Below are 21,773 nucleotides of genomic sequence, written 5' to 3'. Positions count from 1 at the left end.
TTTTATATATAAAAACGTTTTCGGTCTCTCTTCTCTTTTAAAAACCAGATTCAGTTACAGAAGAATCTTGCAATGGAATGGCAAATATTGTATCATAGAATCGAGCAACAATTTAAATTAAAACGAAAGTGAAATATAAATATTAAAATCAACACGTAAATATAAACGCATTAAAATTAATCTGAATGAACTTAATTACAAAACAAACGAATAAAATTAATTGAAAATAACGAAAATTAAAGCTTTGCAAGATTTTAACTGAAATTAATATGTTGTTGCTATAAACATTTAAGCGATAATTGTCATCAAGATGTGAAATAGTTACAATAGTAAATGAAGTAAACAACGATGGCTATGTACTGTACAGTATGCACAACGTAAGATTATGTAACATTAGAAAATTCAAATTTTTTTATTATAAATGTAGATCTAATAAATTTTTCATTAAAACTGGTACTGAACCTATTTTTAATTTACGATATTAAATAATTTAATTCTCTGAATTTTTATAATATATTTTCCTTACAACAATATACGACCTTTTTTTTTTAACCAAAACAGTCACTCATTTATTACAGTATTTTCAAATATTTATCCACTCTGCTTAATTGAACTTACTACTATATATATATAAAACTGTTTTAAGATACAGTATTTCAATGTTTATTTTGATTTTAGAGGACTACAGTAGAGTACATACAATAAAACAAAATATATAGATACATCCTTTCAGAACCAAAACATGAATTCTATTTTGTCAACGAATATACATTATTTAAAATTTAAAATATTCAATTATTGATGATTATAAAAAATAAATCACACAAATATTAATTTTTAAAATACATTAAGATATTTTATTTACAATATTATATGTATGTGTATGTGTGTGTGTGCGCGCGCACACGGAAATTGCACCATACTCTTTTAAATTTTCCGGATTAGGCAAGTTTTCCGTTTCTGGCAGAGTGAAATAAGAATTTGGTTTCTACTTCGAAGTATGAACGTACTTTTTTTTTTACCAATTTTGAATCCAGATATATTATTTGTTAGATTCATTGAAATGACTTTTTCCTTTTATTTTGATGAAAAGAAAAGAGGTCCGAAAATAAAATATACATTCATGTATACAGTTTCAAACGAAAAAGAAAGTACACACGTGTTCTACGGGAAACTTTTTGTGTTGTCTTACTGAAAATATAGACTTTAGGCTCCATCTTGGGTAATTTACTTGTTCGAATTCGATACCCTCAGCTCTCCTCCGTTTGGCGGTAAAGTATTCAACATTTTCAGCAATTTTTTTTTCTTTATACGTGTCAATGCATCGGGAAAAAAGCAGAGTAATCTTCCCGTTGTTTTAAAATCGAACTGAACTTAGACATGTATAAATACGTAAGATACAGCACAAACACAGACGTAAACAGAAAACATATTATCTGAAGTTTCTGTTGAAATCGAACACAAAATCGAGTATAGCAAGTTTCCTTTTTTTACACATTGAAAAATTTTCTTTCGGTATATAGCCAATAGAAAAGTCTCACGCGGTTCTATCTCAATTCAGAAATGGCATAAACTCACAAGCAGGAATCAAAATACGTTTAAATCCATATTTATTATAAAATTTAATGCGCATGTTCGAGATTAATTATTAAAGTTTACTATAATTTTTGCTATACATTACATATAGCCTACTATAAGTTCTTTCACAGAATAAGAATGGAGTCGATGCTCATTATTCAACATATGCGAAGCAAAATAGTCTCGTGTTCATTATAAAGTTCTATATATATATTAGTAAATTATATATTTAAACTGTTATAATTCGTTTGAAATTTCCGGTATTTTTGTAAAAAAAGATTGATATTATAAAAAGCAAAACACGTCACACAATGTCATATGACGTGATTGAATTTTCGAAAATTCAAACGTCACTTGGAGAATTTTCGTTGCTTAGCTACGGCGGTGAAGTGATTACACATTCAAGATCCAGCACATCGGTTCAATTCTTACTCTGATATATACTATGGTTTTTAACACATTTCACTTCATTGTTAGATACTAGGATCTTGTCAATCATGTTAACCGCAATTCATTCATTAGCATAGCGTTAAGCCCAAATCAAATACCGCCTAAAGAATCTTGATTTCAACTATATTATTTAACTAAACTATTTCTAAAATTTATCATCATATAAACAAAATAAATGTTAATAGATTTAATTTAGTTCCTAATGTCTCGATTCAATAATCGTTTGAGTTTCCGTTTTTGACAGGTTACAACTAATGCAAATTAATAAGAGTAATATAATACACAGGTTTCGACTTAGAGGAGTATTTTGTGAGAAAATCTGACTGCAATGTCGAAATAACTGAAATTCTCTCAGGCTATTGGATGTTTCCATCTTAGAGAGATTCCACGTCTCACAGGTTTTACTGTACATAGAAACTAACTATGAATTAGTGTAAACTAGGTGCCAGGGCTCCTTGATCCCCCTTGAGTATGCCACTGGCTGGTTGAATCCATGATTAATAGATCAAAAGGCTATGTTAGTGCCCAAAGAATAGAAAGAATCAAAGTTAAAAAAATAAAAAATAAATGTTTATCTTCACAAATAAAATTCTAAAGCCAGTAAATTTTTTTCAAAAATGTAATTTAAAAGATTAGATTATTTCAATAAAGGAACAATATAAAAACAATAAAAATTCTTTTTGCCTTTATCCATAATTCAGGACAAAAAATAATTATAAAATGTTTTAAAAGAAATAGTTAAAACCTAAGAGAATAGAAACAAACATTTTGAAAATAAAAAGAAATAAAATTAATTGAAAAACTAACCAGATAGAATGTGCAAACAAAGGAAAAAAGTGATTAAGATAATTGTCGAAACTATAAGAACAATTTGAATTAATTTTTAAAACAGAAATTATTTTTCGTATTTAATATATGACAAATATTCATTTGACAGGAAAAAAATATATAAAAAATTCTATCAAAAGTATTAATAGATAAAGTAAATGGAATTATTCGTAACAAGTTCATGAAGGTAAGCAAACAAAACAAATATAAAATTTTTTATTGCAATCACAAGATAATCTAATGAATAGGAATAATATTTTTAAAAGACTTATGAAAATGTAAAATACAAAAAGATATTCTACCAATTAGCAATGTCAAATCTTAACAATTTATGTAAGATATTTCATAAGATTATAGCAGAATATTTATGTGGCGAACTAATTGAAGCATGCCAAACTAGTTGCAGAGAAGATCAATTAATTAATGGTTCAAATCTTCACATTGCAACTTCTAATTGAATTTTACCAAACAATTTAGCAAAATTAACGATAAAAATCTTTAGTGGAATCATGAATTTCAAACAAGCATTTCAGTCTTAACTAAAAGATGATCAAAATTTTATATATAAAAACGTTTTCGGTCTCTCTTCTCTTTTAAAAACCAGATTCAGTTACAGAAGAATCTTGCAATGGAATGGCAAATATTGTATCATAGAATCGAGCAACAATTTAAATTAAAACGAAAGTGAAATATAAATATTAAAATCAACACGTAAATATAAACGCATTAAAATTAATCTGAATGAACTTAATTACAAAACAAACGAATAAAATTAATTGAAAATAACGAAAATTAAAGCTTTGCAAGATTTTAACTGAAATTAATATGTTGTTGCTATAAACATTTAAGCGATAATTGTCATCAAGATGTGAAATAGTTACAATAGTAAATGAAGTAAACAACGATGGCTACGTACTGTACAGTATGCACAACTAATCAAATTTATCGATTATACGTGTGGTGAAAGAAGAGAAGTTTCTTGTATCTAATAATGGCGTCGAAATTTTATCTAACTTACTGCATTTCTGGAATTAATCTTAACATGTTTAGATAATATGTGAATAAATCTTTTCTCCAATAATCTTTAAGATGGCCATTCTCACTTTAATAATAATTAAGGGCCGAATTTGTATGTAAGCGCATATTTTTTTCCTTAAATGCTATGATGTTGAAACACGATTCCGGTCCAAGTACTGTAGATCGAATTAAGCCCGATAAAGCATATCTTACATTCATTTTTAAAAACCGCATATAAAAATATGCGTTTATGATTTTTATTGCATATTTTACAGATCTGACCATTTTTGGATTTTGTAATCTTTGCATGATTATAAGCGCTATTTTTTCAAATGATCTACAGTCCGTTTTTGTTATCTGTGCAGTGAATCTTTTATGCGATTGTACAGTTCATATGGTAAATATCACTCCGCCATCCAATTACAAATGATCATGTACACTCAAATGTTTTAAATTTGAATCGTCTAACTAGCATTCTTTTATATTAAAGTTTCACAAATGAATCTTTATTTTTCATGTTCTCAAAATCCTTTCAATTGCTTGGATTGGCATTATTGTTAATGTTATATTTATTAATTTTATAAAATCAAATTTAAGTCTTTCAAAAATTGCAGAAATATAATGTTTAATTAAATATAAGACAAATAATTTGCTATAAGTAGTCGAACTACCGTGTATGGAGCATGCACAGGAAAGTTTACTTTATATTGCCTTTGATTAACCAACAATATGAGTGAAATAACAACAACTAATGTCGAATTGCTAAGAAAATGTGTACAGTCGCAGTGGTGATATTCGAAATATTTAACAAAGGGTTCGCTAACAGAAAATTTTTCCTTAACAATTTTTTTTTTCGCTCAAATGGTGCATTAGCAACATTAGCGCAAAAACTGACCTTAAGATACCCATATAAATAAAAAAGATGCGTTCACAAAATTAAGTCAGTTAAAATTTAACATTGTGTATGCCAGAACTATATTTTTTTTATAAATAATAAAAAAAAATAACATATTTTAATATTTTTCATTCAAAATATTTTATAAACATAAAAATTGGCTTTTTTTTTAATCAGAAAAAGTCATAGGGAAAGCAGTTAAACAAGAAAAACTTTTCTAAATGATTTATTTTATCGTTAGGTATTATTATAATAATAGACAGATGTCATCGTCTCTCGAAATACAATATCTTTCTTATTTCGCTGTTGATAGCCCGACACGTGCTCCGCAGCCATCTTGTATTTTCTCGCGCGCGTGGGATTGTGGGATCTCTCTTATGACTGGATCTAGTTTCGAGAACTCTCTCGAGTCGATCGCGATTGAACCTCGTTTTAGTCGAGATTGAAACGGTCGATGGAGGTTGCACTAGGCGAACAGGGTATAAGGCTCTAGTTTAGTAGTGTTACAGAGTATAATACGTATATTTTAATATATTTTTTAAAAGAAACAAAACCACTGAGAAATGTTACGTGTGTTTAACAACGGGTTCGGAAAACTTTGAAAATTTTAACAACGGGTTCGGCCGAACCTGTGCGAACCCGCTGAATATCACCACTGTGTACAGGAGTTTATATTCTAGATATTTAACAGAAGAAAAATTCTTTACTGAAACTAACTTTAGTAGCGTTTCTTGCTGTCAGTTGGAAATGAAACATTACTATCAATCAACTTCAGCACTGAATCCATAATTAGTTAATAACTTAATAAGAGCGTTTACTCATTTCTCGTCATTTGTACAGTACAAATAAGAATATATAGCCATTTTAGACCAGTGTTCTAACTACAGGACAAGAGGAACTAGTTTAAAACGCAGTCATCATCAAAAATCTTATAAACAATTGTAAATATAGAAATAAGTTCAATAACGATTGATTAGATAGCATAGAAAGTTAACATTTTTTATTAAACATAGCATATAGTTTTATTCGTAATTGACTTGATTGCGCACCTTCTACATGAAACATATATTCACGTATTCTACTATATTCCCGTATTTTGAGATGTCATAATCTTCGAATTCCTTGTGTCATCTATTGTGGCATGTTTATCCCCTCACCCACCTAAAAAGTATGACGTAATAGACAGTAGTACGATTTGCTTACAAGTAGAAGTATTATGTAATTAAATCTACAAATTTTAGTGTTTATTACTGGGACTTTTTCGTAATGCAAATTCTAGGAATTTTAACATGCATGTGTAAACGCTTATAAATCCGACTCTTACAAGGAGAACCGGGAGGTTGTCATCACCGATTTCGACGAAATTTTATACATGTGTAGTATTTACTTGTACTTAAACTCTACCAAAGCCACAGGACCCACTATTCAGAAATTCTAGAGAAAATCACGATTAAAGTTTCTCTAGAAATATTAATACCTATGCAGAAATATCCTTCACACGTTAATCGCGTGGTCTGATTGGTATTCAGGATTTACCTTCTATACCTTAAATGCTATTCCATAGAACAAATCGAACGACTGACATTTGTGTAAATAGCCTATATCCCAGCACTTGTCGATTAATAATTGTTAACATGTGTTCAATTGAACAGATTGAGCAGTTTCGAAGGCAAAGAGGCAGCATTATTAATTCCAAATGCGAAATTTGCGACCTTGGTCAAGCCTGGACCGATTATTATGGAAATTTTGCTTGCAAACGCTGTGTCAGATTTTTTATAATCGCCATCGTTTTCGTCGGTGGATACAAATGTATTAGCAAAACGGGAAATTGCGACAATTATCAAATCTGCAGATTTTTCCTCTTAGAACGGATGTACTACTTAAAAGGATTTAAAGCAGAAAGATTCGGTAATCATGGCGACGGATTTCATGCCAACGATGCAATTGGTAGATACGTTCGACCCGTGGACGTGGATGTACTAGAGGACTTTTACACTAAAATATGGCGCGGTTCGTACACGGATATGATGAATTCTTCGGTGTATTTAGACGACGATTTCACATCTCAACGTTATTACATGCCTCCAACACTATACCAACGAGTTTACTTAAGAAACTACACACTGATTAATAAACTAGCCTCACTTTTCAACACTTGGTTTGTTCATTAAGAAATAAGTTGGCTTCTACAAAAGGACTTAATTATATGGTTTTATGGAAAATACTCATAGATGTGGACTTTTATGACGATTGACGGAGAGAAAAAAGTTTTACAAATCTTGTGTAGCCTACGTCATTCAGATTGTGTTTTATTTTATAAAATTCGAATGAATTCCGATGACTTTTGTCATAGCGTAGTAAAGAAGAATGTCATGTTTTTAACTTTTGTGTAAAATATCGAGAATATAAATGCTTGATTGAAAGATGAATAATTGAGTTATTATACTTGGAAAAAAGAAAATCGCGTGGTCAGATTAGTTAAGGTGATGCATGAAGAGCGTTACTATACAGGTTCGAATACCACGTGTGATAATTTTTTTACATTTATAATTTAATCTTATTGTTATTAAATTTGCTATGCACAGTTTTTAAAGTCATTGAAAATTTATTTCTTATTTTGATTACTCCATATAACATTAAACAATACGAAATGTGATTATAACCTAATGTAAGTTCTTATATTATACATATCAATACATTTATATTACGTTTCATATGTACGGATAGGAAGATATAATAAGCAACTCAACATCATCCGTACTATCTTTCCAGCAAAAAACATATATATATACTGTATATAATATATCAGTATGTAGATAGGCCTAATCTAATCAGGAAAGAAAACTAGATGAAGATTATGCTTTCTGCCTGGACAGTTCAGTTTTACCGATCAGAAAGGACGCCGCATAGCGTTCATCCCTTTAATGTAGAACGGGAAGCGACCAAAGTTGACAGCTAAAATTCTCTTTTCATTTCGCCAGTGACCCCAATGATGGGCAGTATAAATAAAACTATTAATTTAAGCATGCCAGACAAATTTTTAAGAAGATGTTTTTGCTTATACTGTATTTGGTTTGTGAGATATGGATATTCCTATGGCATCAACAAGCAATAATGCACTGTAGCTGTTTCCTTAAAACTGATAGCGAAATAGCCAATCGTGAAGATGCTATTAAAATACACTCTCTAAATCGCAACCCGTTAGTCACACCAGTTTTTTGTGCCATTAAAATATGCATGGTAAATATGCATCTCAAATAACACGCGAACGAAAGAAATATTTTCAAAAGCGTTAATGAAGTTTATTTCTATCCTATGTTATTAAAACAAAATGTAAAAATTGTGCGAATGAAGTAGCAATGGTTATTTGTGGATGGTGCACCAAACCTCTTGTGAAACAGTAACTGTAGGTATTTATTGCATGTATATTTTTTTGTACCGAAATCTTTAAAGTGATGAAAAATAATATTTGAATTCCCTGATATTTCATAAATAATAGGCCTAATAAATTTAAAATTCGATAATTAAATATGGCATAAAAAATTGTACATAACAAATTTAATAACAATAAGATTAATTTCTTTTTTTACATTTATAATTTATTCTCATACAGGATTCGAACCCACGTGTTAACGTTTTTCACACAACGCCTTAACTAATCGCGCCAAGCCATGATTCATATTAATACACAAGCTTCTGCATATGTAGGCTATTATTAGTTCTAGAAAAACTATTCGTGATTTTCTCGAGAATGGCTTTGCCAGAGTTTAAGTACGCGAAAATACTACATAACCGTAAAATTTCGTCGAAATCGGTGACGACAACCTCCTGGGTTCCCCTTATTAGTAGACTAATAATAATGATAAAATAAAGCAAAGATTAATTAAAGAATACCAAAGCAGGTTAAATGCCATTCTGAAAACACAGCTAAATGCAAAACACACAGTTAAAGCAATAAACACATATGTCATCCCAGTACTCACATATTCTTTTGGAGTTATACATTGGACTCACACAGATGTCGAGCAACTCCAAAGGAAAACAACAACACTTACTAAGCATAAACAATATCATCCTGAATCTGCCACAGAAAGATTAACCCTTCCACGTAAAGAAGGCGGACGTGGCCTGATTGACATAGTTAACCTTCACTACAAACAAATACAGTCACTGCGAGAGTTTTTCTACAAGAAACAAGAAACATCACAGTTACATAAAGCAGTAACTCTAGCAGACTCAAATAACACACCATTAAACTTACACTCACAACATACAGACATGACACAACATATAAAAAGCATAGACAACATTAAGCAATCATGGGCTCAAAAGGCTCTCCATGGCAGGCATCCTTACGACCTGGCCCAGGATTTTGTTGACAAAACTGCGTCAAACAGCTGGTTAGATCGGGGATGCCTCTTTGGGGAGACGGAAGGATTCATGATTGCCATACAGGATCAGGTCATAAATACTAAAAACTACAGAAAACACATACTCAAAGATACAACACTCACAAATGACACATGCAGAAAATGTCACATCATGCCAGAAACTATACAACACATCACTTCTGGTTGCAAGCTCTTGGCACAGACAGATTACTTACATAGACACAATCAAGTAGCAAATATAATACACCAAGAGCTTGCAAAGAAACACAAATTGGCAGACATCCACGAACCATACTACAAGTATATTCCACAGACAGTATTGGAAAATAACACGCACAAAATGTATTACGACAGAGCCATAATCACAGATAAAACAATTTACCACAACAGACCAGACATCACACTCATTGACAAACACAATAAAATCACATACATTATAGACATAGCCATTCCAAACACTCACAATGTACAAAACACATGAACTGAAAAAATTAGCAAGTACACAGAACTCGCCCAGGAAATAAGGCATTTGTGGAGGATGGATAGGGTGCTTATTGTACCTGTCGTTCTCTCCTGTACAGGTATGATACCACACATACTACACAAAAGCCTGGGAACATTACAATTGAGTAGAAATACATACATCACACTACAAAAGGCCACTATATTGAATACATGCCACACTGTTAGGAAATTCCTGAATACAGACACACTTATTTAATTTTAGTTTTGTTTTGGTTGCTATGCCTTGACTTTGGTCCGGCATAGTACACAGCCACCGGTATCAACCGAGTATAACTCACAAAACCCAACATAATAATAATAGAAGTATTCCAATATAATTTAATACCCCCGCTCTAAAATTGTGCTGATAAAGTATAGTTAAATATTACTAATTTTATTAAAAGAGAGAAATGTTATTTTTTCTCCTGATTAAAACCGAATGATAGAACCAATGTAGTACAGAGCTCGTGGTTTTTAGTAAGTTTGATCATACAGATGTCAGCTTTATCCATATTCTCTGTCTTGTCTTTATTAGACCTCAACAAATACATAAGAGAAGGCAAACGTTTAACAGTTTCATTTCATCTATGTATAGAGCTAGGGGCGTATCCAGGGGTATACTGGTGCTGAAGTACTCCCTTGATACCAAAGTAATCAGTTTTGTTACTTCAAGATAAAAATAAATATACAGTAAATTGATAATACATATTGTGTGTGTTCAATAACAGAAAGTAATCTTATACAAACAGATAAAAAAAAACAGACAAATTTAAACTGATATTTCTCGGAAAAAAATATCGAAAAGTGTAGAGTATAGACTACAGATAATTACATGAATTCAAAATAAATGTACTTTCGATAATTTCTAAGTGAAAATAAGAAATTAAAACGATTTTATATCTTTTATATTCCTCTTTTTGGGATCACATTTAGTGTAAATCATACGGTACTTTGTATAATTTATAATCAATGTATCAATTCAAAATTATCAGTTATCTATACTCCATCAATCTATTTAACAATTTTAAAACTTTAATGAAAACAATGAGGTAAAACGTTAGGTAACTAAGGTAATTCTAAAGTAGAGTAACATTCTCCTAAAACGACAGGGGCGCGTACTTGGTACCCCCGAATCTGCTTTGAGCAGCATTCATATCAAAATCCTGGATACATCAGTGTATGGAGCAATACTTATTGTCAGGTATTTGCTAATAATGGTAAATCTTTCTTCTTTGTGGAAGTACAGCCAGGTGTAATGCTATTAAAATGTGAGTTAATTAATCCCCTCATGTTCATGTTCACAACCAAGAATTAAGAGTTAAAAGTTAACCCATAAGAGTTCACGTACAGAAAGTAAAGGTTAACTCTAATTCTAGATTCTCGGTTGTGAACACAGCCGTCACTGACGTTATTTGGAAAACTGGGCAGCAGCTGTATATCTATTTCTATCAAATTCTTATTTCTTATGTACAGACTAAGAAGAATGAATGATAGCTCTTTGTTAGCAAAAGTGTGGTTGCTAATTTATGAGCTATTATATCTATCTATCTATATAATGTATCTATAGTTGCATGTCTGTGAAAAACTTCGGTCCATATCCACTTTGTGATATGAAGATCGTTAAATCTAGATAATTAATTGTAGACTTGCTAATTTCGTCTATGTTAAGTTTGATGCCAATAGAAATGTTGTTAATATCCTTCAGACTTTCTTAAGGATATAAACAATATTTGTCTCTCATCTGTCGTTCATCCTTTCATGTAATAAGTAATGTAAGTCGTCTAACTATCTGCTTAACAATTTTATATTATCGTATCTTCACTTAGCACTAACTTCTACCTATTTAACTAGTATTTAGGTAAGTTTCCTGAAATTGGAGGGTCCATTGGAATGCCTATTCCTTGTTTATAAAAGTTTTATTTTATTTATTTATTTTATTTCATTACATTTGGTGGAAAAGTATTGATAGACATTTGATTTCCATCCCCCTACAATAACATATCATAAAAACAAATAACACCACTTAAAACAAAAACAAAATAAAAAATAAATAAATAAAATAGAAACAGATAACAAATTTTAAGATGAAAGATTGAGAAAGATTCAAACGACAAAGAGTAAAAACGTAGCACAACTAATCAAATTTATCGATTATACGTGTGGTGAAAGAAGAGAAGTTTCTTGTATCTAATAATGGCGTCGAAATTTTATCTAACTTACTGCATTTCTNATACAGCACTTTTTTACATTTAAATTTAAAATCAGGGCGATAAAAATGTAAAAATTCGTCAAAATTATTAAGATTTTGCGATAAACGGTAGAAGAAAGAGCGTTGAGAAAGATTTAGACTATAAAGAGTAAAAACGTAAGTAAATGAGCGAAGTTTTCTCGAAGGAATTTGGAGTGAAAGCCAATATTGGTAAATAAGACCATTAAAATAGCCTATTTATAATATAAAAACAGATCAAAATATTTAATTCTCTCAAAGGAAGATGGGAAGTCCAGATGAATTCTAGCAATATTAGAGTCAACAGTGAAAGGCAAATTACACATTATTAATTAATTAATACGAATAATATACATTAAGATGTATATTATTCGTAGCAGAAGTAACCTTGTGTAAAGGGGGAAGTGCAGTTATTAACTAGATAGGCAATCCATAATCAATGCAAGATTGAAAATTGGCATTAAAAAATGGTCAGCAATGCTGTTTTATTAAAGATAGGCTTACAAAATCGCAGCAAAATTCCATGTGTGATAGCCAGGAATTTAACTAATTTATCAATATGATTTTTGAAAGTAAGTTTGGTGTCAAAAATTATGCCTAAATGAATAATAGAAGTTATATAAGTAATTGGACAAGAATCGATGTAAAAAAACAGGTAATGGAGGATTACGAATCAAAGCATAACGCATAATCACTGTTTTTTTCTGTATTAATTTTCAGGTTTGCAGATTTATTAAACATATTTATTAATAAATTGATACCAGACTGAAGATAGAAGGATCAGAACAGATTAATTTTATGTCATCGGCATAAGCTATAATATGGGATTTAAGACGGCAGAGAAGTTCATTTAAATATGTTAAAAAGAAAAGGCTACTAAAAATAGATCCTTGTTGGATACCACATAAAGGAAGAAAATCAAGGAAAGTATAATCACCTATTTTAATTTTATAAGGTCTTAATAAGAAATAATTGTTGAAACAAGAATGAATCGCAGTTTAACTTTAATAGTTTTTTAATGCTTATATTCCGTGTTTAATGCCGTGTGTTTAAATTAAAATAAAAATATTAAAATTAACTGTTATTCGACTCTACAAAATTCGATTTTTCATTGCAAGAATTTTCTGAAACTGAAGCTGGAGCAAAAAGGCCAAAAACATTTTTACGATGTTTCAAGAAGAGTTCTAGAAATCTGTATCTCTTAATACAGTGTAACTCCAATTTACGAGCTTACCTCATTTTTAAAAACCTTATCAATCGAAATTTCATAAAAAAGGGACGAACTTTTCCACTGTGTCTTATTACTATTTGATCTTATGATCAAGATACCGTATGTACTTGTTATGGCAAACCCAGTCACTATATCCAAATAATAAAGTGCTGCAAAACATCTATCAGCAAATGATTCTAAATAAAAAGAAATTAAGGTGTTGTGTAAGTTTTCATTGATATAAAAAAATAATATGAAACGAACAATTATTTATTGTGACAGCGTCACAATGCCGGGCTGCAATTTTTGATCATCTTTTGATTAAAAATCATGTGACTTCAGGTCCAGATCGAAAGTTCGTATATAGTTAATCGAAATCTCTGGCCCTAAGCTTTCTATATGTAGTCTCGACTGTAGTAGTGTTTTGCCCTAAACATCATACTTCTCCTGATAACAATCGAGTCATGCCTGTCACTAACTCCGTTCTGGAGAAATTTTTGAATTAGAATCACTTGACTTCCAGACTAGACCGGAAGTTCGTATATACTGTAGTTAATTAGCTGTTACCAGCGGCGTTGCCCGCGCGGATTTTGCAAGCAAATCCCATTTATATTCAGTATTTCAACAACAATAGTAATTGTTATATAACATCTACCGCTGAGAATGATGAGAATTGCCGAGAATCAAACGAACTATTTTCAATTTGATCAATTTTCTGGAACATTTACAATCATTCTATAATCGAACCAATATGCAATAACAAATTCGAATTTAAAACAGTTCGAACATTTTTAAAATCGAAACAGATAAAAATATTTATAACAATGTCTGAAATGTTATTAATTTAATACACCAAAGTACTCGATGAAAACTAAATCCTCTCCCTCTCACCCACGGGGGAATTTCGAAAAATCCCTTTTTAGTGTGCATTGCCGTGGCATACCCTACTAAAACGCAGATAAAAACAAAAAATCGCATCTAAAATAGTACAGTAGAAGCCATTATTCCGGTTAAGCCTTAATGCTCTCCCTCTCCCCCACGCGGGGGAATTTCGAAAATTCCCTTCTTAGTGTGCATTCCCATGGCGTACCCTACTAAAACGCAGATAAAAACAAAAAATCGCATCTAAAATAGTAAAGTAGAAGCCGTTTTTCCGGTTAAGCCTTAATGCTCTCTCTCTCCCCCCCGCGGAGGAATTTCGAAAAATTCCTTCTTAGTGTGCGTTTCCATGACGTACCGTAACTGTCTACCAAATTTCACCTCTTTAGGTTAAAAAGAGGTGAAATTTGGTATTTGAAATTTGAAATTCTGGGCGATGATGAATCAGTGAGTGAATGAGTGAGTCAGTCAGTCAGGACAAGCAATTTTATATATTTAGATTGGGATCTCTAGTCCATAAGCTTTTCATATTCTGGTCTCAATTTTCATCTGTATAATTCTATTCTCAGGATTAACGAAGGACAAACGACAGTGGGAATGTAACAATTTGAAAATTGTAGTCAAATGAGACAGGTAAATGTAACATAAGAAAACAAAAATCAGTTACGATTATAAGCAAGCAAAAAGCAAGTAAAAAAGTAAAATAAGATTACTTTTTAATTAATGAAATCGTAATCAATGATAAAAATAATCTTAAAGTTATCGTACAGTTAAAGTTTTTTAAACTTCATAACTAAGTTGGAATAAATAGCACTACCCCTAATGAACAAATACACAATACAAATGAAATAACAAAAATGGAGATTGTTAATACCAGCGATTTAATTGGAGTGAGTAGGAATTTTAATCTTGTCACACTCACGATGTTTAATCTTGTAAATTGGGGTCACATTGTATTTTAAATGGTCCAATTTTTTCCATCAAGTTTTAATGTATCTGAATTACTTTGTTGGAAAAGAATTCAGTTACAATATACTTTTAACAATTTTTAAATTTGAATGTTATATAATTACTCATATTTTTTATTACCTTTTCCAATAAAATACCGTTTACTACACTGTTAATTAATGACACTGAGACAAAACAGTGCCTGATTACTTTGAATTATTCTTTTTAAAATGAAAATGTAGGAAATACAGTTGAATGAAAAAGTAAACTTTATTTCTTACATGATATACTGTTAATATTTGTTATTTTATTCAAAATCTATTTTTAACAAGCAAAAGCTTCTTGAAAATAGATACTATACTTCTCAGTTGTTGAGTACTTCCCTTAGTAGTCAACAACTGAGAAGTTTTTATTTATTTTTCTCTATTTTTATCATCTATAAGATACTTTTATATTATTATAAGTTTAATCTAAAAATAATCATTAAATTTATGAACGAAAATAAAATTATTTTTAAAAATAATTTAATTGTCAATGTGATATTGGTTTCTGTTTTCTGTTAAACATTAAATAATTTATACAGTTAAATAGATTTACAAATTTTATGCAAATGTAATGCTTTAATATTTTAAATGGATAAGGGATTACAAAACAAACAAAAACAAATTGGAAACACTAATTACAAAAACAGATTAGTATTTATAACATAATTTGTGTTAGTATAATTGATATGGTTCTAATTATATTCAATTCAGATGAGTTTTCTATCTTTTAGTAATCTAGATCATGAAAATTACATCATTCACAATATCACGGAAGCTTTTGCAAAATAAATTATTTAATAAAATATTTACAAATGATATTATTTCTTATATACAATATAGCCAAAACTCATATTAACTGAATTTAAACCTAAACTGCAAGATTATTTTTTGGGTAATGTTAAAGCTAATTTTAATTAATTACATATCCAATTTGGTCTCAAGGTAGATTTTTAAGCTGCTATCCTGATAGAAATTAATTTTTAATTTAATTAAATAATTTAAAAACTTTTGAAGGAAAATCAATAGAAAGTAAAATTCTGCTTACTACACAGATGCTATTTAAAACTATATTCTACCTTCATTTTTAGACAGTTTAGATTTAAATTTGACATTATTTCAGATAAAATAGTCAAAACAATTATTTTGCAAAATTATAAATATATAATTTACAGCATTTTTGTTTTGATTTACACATAACTTAAGCTATTTTATTTTCTCATTAATAATATTTTATACTTTTGTTGTATATATATATATATATATATATATATATTGGGTGATTGGTTAACGAACAGATCGGNTTATAGGTGTATTTAGGTCGCTAAAATCATCCCAAAACGCATAAATTTCACATTTTTAAAATAAAAATTTGCATTTTTTTACTTTATTACGTATATATATATATATACATATATATCAAATTTTATAAAGTATTCTGTATTTATTGCAAAATATATTGAAGTTAAGAATATAATGAATTTTTAAATTATATTATTCTTATTTATATATATTTATATATTAAGAATCTTTTCATTCATAATTCAAATAAATAATAGATAAATAACCACAAAATTCAAAATTCACAGATAATTGATACAAATAAGAAAACTAGCATAATTTTATGTATAAATGCATATTTACATAAGTAAAAATTTTGTTTGTTAAGAATAATTTAAAATATTAACATGTTTATGCACAATAAAGTCTAAAATAATTATGTACAGATTGATTAAAATTTATAGCATTAATTTTAAGATCTGCATGATAACTTTTTTATAGGACATAGTAATGTAATAAATATAATGAAAAATATATTAATTCCTGAAATTTTAATAATAACAGAGTTATTAAGTAAATAATATCAAAATATAAATTGTATGTTTAAATAAAAATACACAACCAAAAAAAAAAATGTTTAATATAGAATGAATCTATTCATTCTGCCTTTTAATGGGATCTTATTTTTACCTAGGACAGCGATTTCTAAAGTGTGCACCACAGCACCCTAAAGCGCAGCGACTTCCTTACAGGGACACCACAAAACCATAAAATGTTATAAAATTTTTATAATGTTAGAATTTAATGTACTTGTTAGAATTTGATATAGGGCACCTTGGGAAAATCTGCATTTAGCAAGGGTGCCTAGAATCAAAAAAGTTTAGTAACTACTGACCTAGAACATTACTTGTTTTTGAGCTAAGATTACATTTACCTACATTAATGAGATATCTGGATTCATGGAGATGTTTAGAGTAAACATACATAAACAGTAGACCCCTATAACATGGGTTCATATAATGTGGATTCTTATATCGCAGCGAAAAAATTGCGATCGTATTCATATAAAGATGCTAAAAGAGACTCGTAAAATGCGGTAAAACATCATCGCTGACTCATGTCGCAACAGGATTGGTCGAATGTGGACCAATAGTGGACGAGCAGCCGAACTACTTACATGCTACAGAGAGTTTAGGCGGATAAGTTGAGTTTACTATTGTCTGTACAGTATATAAATTAGGCACTGTAAATCTAATACAATACTGTAATTTTATACATTTCTTGTGAAAAAAACATTTCTTATTCAACAGACATAAAAATTATTTCTATTAATGATGTTTCAAAGTTCAACAAATTTTTTGCAGAAAAATAACTTATCAGAAAACACGGCCGCTGTTTCATGTGCTGCTCCGCGATGAAAACAAGCTTAAGCAATGGCATTGTCGAACGGAGCACACTCGATAAGTAATCCTACAATTTTTTGTTTATAGCATAGTTTATACGGATAATTCCCAAAAAATTATACGTGTTTTGGAAATGAGTCAAATTAGTCTGGAATCAATTAATTTTATGGAAGAAAACCTTTCAAACAGCCGTAGTCCATAAACTGCACACATGCCGGGCTGTGATTGGCTCATGTATTTAAGGATTCCTACAACGCGAAATTCTTATAAAGTGGAACGTTATAGGGAATCGACTGTATATATATTTACTCTAAACATCTAAACACACACACACATAAATATATATGTTTAGAATGAGGAGGATTTAAGTTTAATTTNGCAGACAACAACAAAACAAATACAGGACTTTTTTATTTAAAAATACTTAAATCTCAATTTTATAAAAAGTTATTAAATTTATCTTTAATTCATTTTAAAAAGTAATTTAAAGAAGCTTTAAATTTATAATTTCTTCAAAAAGATTACAAATTTACTAACTATTCAATAACTAAAGAACATAAAACTCGATAAAAATCGATCATAAAAAAATAAATAAAATATTCAAACCTTTATATATAATATTTATAAAATGAATGTGATTTTTTTTATAAATTTGATAAAAATTGTATGAAAATAATTAATATTAATCTTTGATTTTTCTCATTCATAACTATCTGAATATAAATTATGCTAAGCTTAGATATATCAGATAGTGATATTCATTGAACATGTCATGCAAGATAATAATATGAATTCTTGCTTATGAAAAATTGATATTTCATTCAATAGAAAGACTTCTAAATATAGATTTAAATTAGCTACTTTAATATGAAATTAAAAAATAATAATTCTTTTGTGTGTACTTCTATATGGGTCTATATCTTATCACTTGTTAAATTAGCAATGTTAGCTTAAAAATTTATAATTAACTCATAAAAATTATTAAATGTATATGCTCTATAATGTATTCTATAATTGACTTTTTCTTATTTCATTTTACGTTCTTATTAATGAGTTGAATACCATTTCGCAACCTTTAACAACGTTGTAACTCCTACAACATTATAGTAGGAGTTCGCGTTCTACCTGTTGAGAAGTTTAAACTAATTTAACATTTTCTTTTAAACCTTAACGCAAATAATGCAAGAGAAAAAAAGCATAATTAGTTAATTTAATAAAATTACAAGTTATTTGTAATTTTTATGCTATTGTCTATTCAATTATAAATGTTTGTTTTTTTTTCACTTGTTAAATTTAGAATATAAGCTACAAAATTTATAATTCACTTAAAAGTATTGCACAAATGTCCTCTTTAATAAGCTTTATAAGTCTTTTTTTTTTTTTGTTTCATTCTGAGTTAATATTAATGAATTAAATACTATTTCTCAACCTTTAACAATGATGTAATTTTGTTACATTATATTAGGAACGCTCAATCTACAACTTGGAAAGTATGATCTAATATTATAATTTCAACTAAATTTGAATATTAAGAAAAGGTAACAAACAATCAATTAACAATAAAATATTTTAATTCATATCGTTAAAAAAAATAATTTTATAATTCAACATTTTTTAAATAATTTTTTCAACTAAAACATTAATGTCAAACAAGATAGTCTATCTGATAATGGATAATAAGATTATTGCTACATTTATATTTTTTTAACATTAATGTTATATAGAGTAATGCATTAAATTGTAGATAATAATAATTATTATTTTAATAAATTTTAAGGTTAATGGAATTTAATTTATGAGTATGTATCGTGTGCTATGATAATGAAGGAACAACTCATTTTTCCAGCAATAATTCTAGAAGATGATAGTTTTCTTAATGGATTTATTATGATAATAAATACTTAAATTACTGTCATCATGATAACAAGTGGCAATCTTTTAGTAATGACCCAGAATAATAATAAAAAAAATTTTTTTAAAAAAAATGCTAAAATTTTATGGAAAATTTTTATTTTTTAGTCCTAATCTTACCTTACACCACTAGAAGTATCTGAGCAACTAATAAAAAAAATTTTTTTATAAAAAATGCTAAAATTTTATGGAAAATTTTTATTTTTTAGTCCTAATCTTACCTTACACCACTAGAAGTATCTGAGCACCGTCCATTATTATAGCATGGATAAGGCCTTTTACGACAAGTTTCCATTTCTGAAAAGTCTCGAGCACCACAGGCACATTTTGGATGAACCCAAGTATTAACACCAACAAATGAAGTTCGGTTAGCATTAACTACAATTGGTTGACGATCTACCATTAAAACATTGGTACAACTGGTTTCACAATTGATGTTCTCAAAAAGGCATTCATCAATTCCAACCATGGTGATATTGATTTCCACTCTTTGTTCAATCTGTAAACATCATTTATAATTATTAATCAGAAATAAATTTTATTTAGTTATAAATTTGTGATAAAATGCCAAAAATTAATAAAGTAATAAAAATAAATACACAAAATTTTATGACTATGTGTAATTTCAGTTAAAAATGTATTCAAAAGGTTGCTTTAATTTATTCTATTTAGTTCATTTATTTCCTTATCATTCCTTATAATATATAATACACACACACAAGTACAAATACATGTGAAAATTTAATAAACATACATACTTTTAAAAATACAACCTTCAAATGAGCCAATTAATTAACTCAATAAAACAAAAAGNTTTATAGTTTTATTTCAAATTATATAACATAAATTTAATGAATGAGAGAACATAAATTAATACAATACATATATAAATTCTCCCTCAAAAATCTCTATTACATAATTTTATGTATACATTAATCTCTTCAACAAAAAATTTTATAAACAGATGTATGGAAAACTAACATAGTAGCATTTATCCAATTCAACTAGTTGACATATGCTTTCTACCTATTGGTTATTTCTGTATATAAAACATATCTCCATTTCAATACAGAATACAGTCAAACTGTATATGTTTTTCAAGAAAACTGAGAACAATATTGTATAAGAAAAAATATACAAGAATGAAGTTACTTTTGAATTGCTTTCAGAGTGAACATAGTAGTCACAAAAATATGGCACTGCACAAATTAACACTGTGCAACTGAATTCATATGTGTAATTCTTAACAAAAAGTTTCAATTTATTACATATATAATACATTTGAATAACGTATAAAAGGTAAAGTAAACTCAGTCTAAAATTAAACCATATAATTTTAAAAAATTGATAAGTTTTGTTTGTTTGTTTGTTTGTTTGTTTTAGGACAAATTTTTCACATACTGGTACAGATGACGTCAGTTGTCTCCTTCCTTTGAAATTCTAGTCACTAAAAGAATAGTCTTTCAAAAGTTTAGCTCACACCTGACAGTGAATAGTGAAAATGAAAACAAATCATGTTTTGTTTTTTCAATTTGTTTAGCAAAATTTATTCACACTAAAAAATGTGGAAAGCAAAATTTTCAACATGTTACATTGACAGAGCAATTTGCTAAAGGGTAAAACTCATTACATATTATTTTTGTTTTTTTGCAGTTGCTGGTGATTCATTGTCAGTATGGACTAATTGAATACATAATTTTCTTTTCACTTTTTTTAATAATTGCTTAAAATTTTTCCATGTCAAAGTAAATAATGCATAAGTGAGAAAAAAGTGTTTAAGTGTACTGTAAAATGTAATGTATAAGTGTGAAATCATGCACAGTAGAGCATTGATTATCTGACCCCCGATTAACCATCACATCGGTTAACCAACCGTTCTAATCAGCAAATTCAAATGTCTGCTAGTGATGTGGCGCTACAATATTTGGCTATGTCTTTGCTACTTTAACAGTACTTTTACATGTTTTGGCTGGCAACACTGGCTCGACCATGAAAGGAAGCCAGTATTTAAATGAGGCTTAATTTTCTAATTTTAACGATACAATAGCGACAATTATTATTTAAAAAAAATTTTTCTTAGGCTTAACATCAATGAAAATTCAACACAAAGTAGATTAATAGCGATATACTAATATACTAATTACATGAGATATACTAATATACTATACTAATATGTATTTTTTCATATTTTTCGGTTATCTGTTTTTTCA

At 28.8% G+C, this 21,773-nt stretch overlaps 1 protein-coding gene across 1 annotated transcript in view; it reads right to left on the bottom strand.

Annotated features, from left to right (window-relative positions):
* Positions 1-21,773, bottom strand: part of LOC111635445 (neural-cadherin-like) — a gene marked incomplete at its 5' end in the record, with an annotated part of 137,343 nt that overhangs the window by 46,764 nt on the left and 68,806 nt on the right. The window contains 2 exons of the mRNA XM_023380405.1: positions 19,689-19,710; positions 19,785-20,062. Of these exons, the coding sequence (XP_023236173.1) occupies positions 19,689-19,710; positions 19,785-20,062 (300 nt within the window). The remainder of the gene's footprint in view (positions 1-19,688; positions 19,711-19,784; positions 20,063-21,773) is intronic.

The sequence above is a fragment of the Centruroides sculpturatus genome, unplaced genomic scaffold, assembly GCF_000671375.1.
Source record: "Centruroides sculpturatus isolate CEXI.00-Female unplaced genomic scaffold, Cexi_2.0 scaffold819, whole genome shotgun sequence".
NCBI classification, from domain to species: domain Eukaryota; kingdom Metazoa; phylum Arthropoda; class Arachnida; order Scorpiones; family Buthidae; genus Centruroides; species Centruroides sculpturatus.
Note: the sequence above shows the minus strand (reverse complement) of the source record. Positions and strands in the feature narration are given on the sequence as shown.